Source organism: Colobus angolensis, unplaced genomic scaffold, assembly GCF_000951035.1.
Source record: "Colobus angolensis palliatus isolate OR3802 unplaced genomic scaffold, Cang.pa_1.0 Scaffold21, whole genome shotgun sequence".
Lineage (NCBI taxonomy): Eukaryota > Metazoa > Chordata > Mammalia > Primates > Cercopithecidae > Colobus > Colobus angolensis.
The window spans coordinates 7,376,583-7,382,677 of NW_012115266.1; the positions used below are offsets into that span (position 1 = coordinate 7,376,583).

The 6,095-nt window shown below is 49.0% G+C and overlaps 1 protein-coding gene across 1 annotated transcript in view; it reads left to right on the top strand.

Moving 5' to 3' along the window:
* The first annotated feature begins 505 nt into the window (after positions 1 to 505).
* Positions 506 to 6,095, top strand: part of TUT1 (terminal uridylyl transferase 1, U6 snRNA-specific) — a 16,729-nt gene continuing 11,139 nt past the window's right edge. The window contains exons 1-2 of the mRNA XM_011942695.1: positions 506 to 732; positions 2,873 to 3,063. Coding sequence (XP_011798085.1) covers positions 537 to 732; positions 2,873 to 3,063 — 387 coding nt within the window. The 5' untranslated portion in view covers positions 506 to 536. The remainder of the gene's footprint in view (positions 733 to 2,872; positions 3,064 to 6,095) is intronic.

The window sequence follows — 6,095 nt, forward strand, 5'->3', positions numbered from 1 at the left end:
TCGGGAGTACACCATGCAGCCCACTACTGCGGAAGGAGTGGGCCTGGCTCCAGGGACCTTGTGGAGTCCGGAAGGTGCCCGGTGGTGGCAGAGCTCCCCAACCAGGGCTAGAAGCAGTCGCAGAACATCCGTTTTGCGAGAGGGAGTAACAGCCCTGAAAAGGTTGGAAGTCCAGGAACAGGCCTGAGCTCCGTGGGGCAAAGGATTGGAAGCCGCCGATCCTCCGCCTTTATTCGTCGGGTAAATAAGGGTCGAGGGTACAGACACAAGGATATCTACTGCGGGGTGAAGGAGCTGCAGCTAGACGCTACCGGGCGCCGGCCTTTGTGGCTGCTGTCATAAATATTCACGACGCTTTGGGCCAATCAACGCCTGAACACCTTAAAGCACACCAATCGGCTTACCGCATGCAGATAAGCATAGTAACGCGCGGCTTTTCCTAAAACGGGCGGGGGACTAGACAGCGGCTAGGAACGGAACCCGGAGTCGAAGAAGCTTGGTTTCCGGAGGAGTGTGTCCGCGCAATTGGACGACTTATGTCACTTCCTATCGGACCGGCGGAAGTAGCTTCCGAGCGCGTTGCGCTTCAGAGAAGTGGGTTCCGGTCGTGGCAGAGGTGCTTGTGTTTTTGTCGGTACAGGAGAGTCGCTATGGCGGCGGTGGATTCGGATGTCGAATCGCTGCCGCGTGGGGGTTTCCGCTGCTGCCTCTGCCACGTTACTACAGCCAACCGTAAGCGGTGGCTAGTGAGGGACCCGGGTGGTTGCGGGCTTTCATCTTTTGATCCTGGCGAAAGTTAGGGTTATAGGTAATCGTTCCTGTCAGGTCGGTTGGTAGGGTCTCTCACCTCCGTTTTTACTCCGCAAGTCTGAGGGGATTTGGAGAGTCGGGAAAGTCCCACCACATTACACTCCTCCTCAGTATACGAAATGTCCACAGCGCGTTTCATTGTTTTATTCCTTCTTTAACCATCATCTATTGGACATATGCTCTGTGCCTGGTAGTCTGCTGATCTTTAGGGTGGGGGAAGGGGGTTCAGAGATGAAGGAGCTCACCGTCTAGAGATGGAGAAAGTTTCAGTGCTTTACAGATATGTTTGGAGAACTGTGGGACCTAAATCAGAGGAGCCCTACAGAGGACCTACTCAAAGGCGGGGACGGATGAAATAGATGGCATGAATGACTAGACCATAAGATACCAGTGAGGAAGAGACAGAAGATGGGTTTGGAAAAATAGACAAGGTTCTTGTGTGACAGACAAGGGGTTCACTGTGACTTCAAATTCCACTTTTTTTTTTTTTTTGAGACAAGGTCTCGCTCTGTCACCCAGGCTGCAGTGCAGTGGTGTGATCTTGGCTCACTGCAGCCTCAACCTCAGCTGCAGAGCGATACCCCCGGCTAGCCTCCCAAGTAGTTGGGTCTACAAGCGTGCACCACCATACTTGGCTAATTTTTTTTGTTGTTGTTGTTGAGACGGAGTCTCGCGCTGTCGCCCAGGCTGGAGTGCAGTGGCACCATCTCGGCTCACTGCAAGCTCCACCTCCCAGGTTCCCGCCATTCTCCTGCCTCAGCCTCCTGAGTAGCTGGGACTACAGGCGCCCGCCACCGTGCCCGGCTATTTTTTTTATTTTTGGTAGAGACGGGGTTTCACCGTGTTAGCCAGGATGGTCTCGGTCTCCTGACCTCGTGATCCGCCCGCCTCGGCCTCTCAACGTGTTGGGATTATAGGCGTGAGCCACCACGCCCGGCCTTGGCTAATTTTTAAATTTTTTGTAGAGATGGGGTTTCACCATGTTGCCTAGGCTGGTCTCCAACTCCTGGCCTCAAGCGATCTTCCCATCTTGCCCTCCCAAAGTGCTGGGATTACAGGTGTGAGCCAATGTGCCTGGCCCTACTTTTGAAGTCTGGAATCACAATCTGCCCTAAACAGGGTCTACTTCCATTCTTCCTTTTCTCTGTGAATGGCACTATCACTGTTCATCCAGTAAGCCAAGCCAGAAACCTAGGAGTCTTCCTTGGCCCCACATTTACTTTTGTGACATCAAGCAGCTAACTTATACTAAAATAATAGCAATGGCTAGTTTTTCAACATTTACCATCTACCAGACTCTCTGCCAAGTGATACATATGAATAATACCTGTGTGTGAGGTGCTAGATACTGTTATTTCCATTTTATATCTGAGGAAGTTGAAGCATAGTGAGGCTTCATGACTTGACCAAGGTCTCACACAGCTTGACAGAGCTGGGATTTGAACTTGGGCAATGTGATTTCAGATCCTGCCCTTGACATCACTATGTCATACCATGTCCAGAGATGATCCACGAAGTATTCCAGGATCTGAATTTTTTTAGTTCTTCTGTAGATGACCTGGATAAGTTACCTGTTAATTTATTTCCAGCTCTACCTAGCACAAATAGGTGGTTTAAGAAAGACTTTACTATTACACTGTTCTTTAAGTAAAAATAAACGAAATACTTATAGTGTAGCCAGTTCTCCTGGGAACCCGTCTCTACTAAAAATACAAAAATTAGCTAGGCGTGGTGACACACACCTGTAGTCCCAGCTACTCAGGAGGCTGAGGCAGGAGAATTTGTAGAACCCCGGGCGGCAGAAATTACAGTGAGTGGAGACTGTGTCACTGAACTCCAGCGGGGGCATCAGTGAGACTGTTTTTAAAAAAATTTTAAAAAAGAATGTACTATTTAGACAAAGTTATAAGAGAGGAAGGTGAAAGGAGCCAAGACTTTTGTTTAGTCAAAGATCACAGTTTCTGTGGCTTGGAAGGATCAGTAAGATTTAGGTATACAGAGAGCAAAGGCAGACACGCTGAAGAGTGCTTTGGATGTTTTTATCTCACACTTGTCTTTGCAGGACCCAGCCTTGATGCCCACTTGGGAGGCAGAAAGCACCGGCACCTGGTGGAACTACGAGCTGCAAGAAAGGCCCAGGGACTTCGAAGTGTGTTTGTCAGTGGCTTTCCCAGGGATGTGGATTCTGCTCAGCTCTCTGAGTATTTCCAAGCATTTGGACCTGTGGCCAGTGTTGTCATGGACAAGGACAAGGTAAAGTGAATGGCTCTCGGGGTAAAGAATGAATCAGGACTGGGTGCGATGGCTCACACCTGTAATCCCAACACTTTGGGAGGCTGAGGCAGGCGGATCCATCCTGAGGTCAGGAGTTGGACAACATGGTGAAACCCCCCCGTCTCTACTAAAAATAAAAAATTAGCTGGGTGTGGTGATGCATGCCTGTAGTCCCAGCTACTTGGGTGGCTAAGGCAGGAGAACTGCTTGAACCTGGGATGCAGAGGTTGCAGTGAGCTGAGATCGTGTCGCTGCACTCCAGTCTGGATGACAGAGCGAGACTCCATCTTTTTTTTTTTTTTGAGACGGAGTCTGGCTCTGTCGCCCAGGCTGGGGTGCAGTAGCCAGGTCTCAGCTCACTGCAAGCTCCACCTCCTGGGTTTACGCCATTCTCCTGCCTCAGCCTCCCGAGTAGCTGGAACTACAGGCGCCCACCACCTCGCCCGGCTAGTTTTTTGTATTTTTTAGTAGAGACGGGGTTTCACTGTGTTAGCCAGGATGGTCTCGATCTCCTGACCTCGTGATCCACCCGTCTCGGCCTCCCAAAGTGCTGGGATTACAGGCTTGAGCCACTGTGCCCGGCCGAGACTCTATCTTAAAAAAAGAAAAAAAAAAAAGAATGAATCAGATGTGCTTTGTACCAAAAAGACAAGAGAGAGAAACCAACAGCTTCTTTGAGCTGGTTCCTAATGTGGCTTGTTCTTGATGGACATCACAGTATTTGGGCTAGGCCAACTTTGGGAGCTTCTCACACCTCCCCCGCCCTTTGAATTTTTATTTTTATTATTTTTTTCAGTGCAGTGGCACAATCTTGGCTCACTGCGATGTCTGCCTCCTGCGTTCCAGCAATTCTCACACCTTAACCTCCCTAGCAGCTGGGATTACAGGTACGTGCCACCACGCCCAGCTAATTTTTGTATTTTTAGTAGAGATAGGGTTTCACCATGTTGGCCAGGCTGGTCTTGAACTCCTGACCTTAGGTGATCCGCACACCTCAACCTCCCAAAGTACTGGAATCACGGGCATGAGCCATTGCTCCTAGTCGCACCCCTTGGATTTTATCACTTCACCAGAGTTAGTCATTGGAAGATTTTTTTGTGTGTGTCATTTATTGATTCAGTGAATTCTTTGCCAAATATTTATTCACAGCTAACTTTGTGCTAGGCAGTATGCTTAGGGCTGCATTCTGGGTAGTGAATGGGATAGATATGGTCCCTGCTCTTACAGAGCCTATAGTCTAGAGGAGAAAGTGAACAATTAAACAAGTAATTATAGTGAAAGTTGGTGCTTAAAGAACAATATACCATTGGATCAACTCTACAAGAACCTGGTTGATAAACCAGTTAGCAGTTTATTAACTTACACTGAGAGGTACTGAGGTTGTTTGGTTAGAACACCCTGTCCTTTGGAGAATGTTAAACAAGCTCATGCTTTTTGTGTTGCCTCCACGTAGGCTTTGTTAGAATCCCTTCGGTCCCTTGAAAAAAGTTCACTGTTGAGGTGCTGTGTTCCTTGGTCATACTGTGGTTCTGAGGCTGCACTCTTGTTATGTAGGCATGGCTTAGGTGATCCCAAATATCCCTTTGCAGCCCAGGTTATCTTTTAGAATGGAGTGGAGCCTGTGTTTGTTAGGGATTGCATTCAGCAACCAAACTACAAATGGCTTAAACAATAGGAGCTTAGTTTTTCTCATGTAACAAGAAGTTCAGACCTGGACAGTTCAGGGCTTTGCTGTTTTCCCACTCTGCCATTATTGGCATGTGGCTCTTCATAGTTGGGATACTGCTGCCCCATATTTCAGGTAAGAAGTAGGGGCAGGTTGTATGGCAGAGCATGAAAGTTTAGTGTCGGCCGGGCGCGATGGCTCACGCCTGTAATCCCAGCACTTTGGGAGGCCGACGCAGGCAGATCACGAGGTCAGGAGATCGAGACCATTCTGGCTAACACAGTGAAACCTGGTCTCTACTAAAAATACAAAAAATTAGCCGGGCGCCGTGGCGGGCGCCTGTAGTCCCAGCTACTCGGAAGGCTGAGGCAGGAGAATGGCATGAACCTGGGAGGCGGAGCTTGCAGTGAGCTGAGATAGCACCACTGCACTCCAGCCTGGGCAACAGAGTGAGACTCCGTCTCAAAAAAAAAGGTTAGGGTCAGGGAGTGGTGGCTTATGCCTGTAATCCCATCTACTCCGGAGGCTGAGGCAGGAGAATCACTTGAACCTGGGGAGGTGGAGGTTGTGGTGAGCTGACATTGCACTCCAACCTGGGCAACAAGAGCAAAACTCCGTCTCAAAAAAATAAAAGGTATTGTCACCTGAGTCTAAGTCCCATCCTCCTATTTTTTTTTTCCTTTTTTTCTGAGAAAAATGCCTTTTTTTTTTCCTTTTTTTTTAGAGGGAGATTTTTGGTGATAGAATTCTGGCCACTGAGATATAAGTAGAAGTTTACTGAGGAGGCCTTTAGGAAAAGTATTTTTCTCGGCCAGGCACAGTGGCTTACGCCTGTAATTCCAGCACTTTGGGAGGCTGAGGTGGGAGGATTACCTAAGGTCAGGAGTTCAAGACCAGCCTGACCAACATGGTGAAACCCTATCTCTACTACAAATACAAAAATTAGCTGGGTGTGGTGGCCCATGCCTGTAATCCCACCAAGCAATTCTCCCGCCTCAGCTGCCTGAGTACCTGGGACCGCAGGTGCGCGCCACCACACCCGGCTAATTTTTGTGTTTTTAGTAGAGACAAGGTTTCACCATGTTGGCCAGGCTGGTCTCGAAGTTCTGACCTCAGGTGATCTGCCCACCTCGGCCTCCCAAAGTGCTGGGATTACAGGCATGAGCTACCATGCCCAGCTGACACAGTCTTCTGAATCTGCTAATCCTGCCCTCCTTAATGCCTTCTGTGAGACTTTGGAGAAAAATAGGAGCACAGACAAACCCGGTGAAAGGGACCCTTGATCTCTAGCTGGGGCTGTGGTTACAAACTTGGCGGTGTACTGCATTCTGGTAAACTGTGGTTG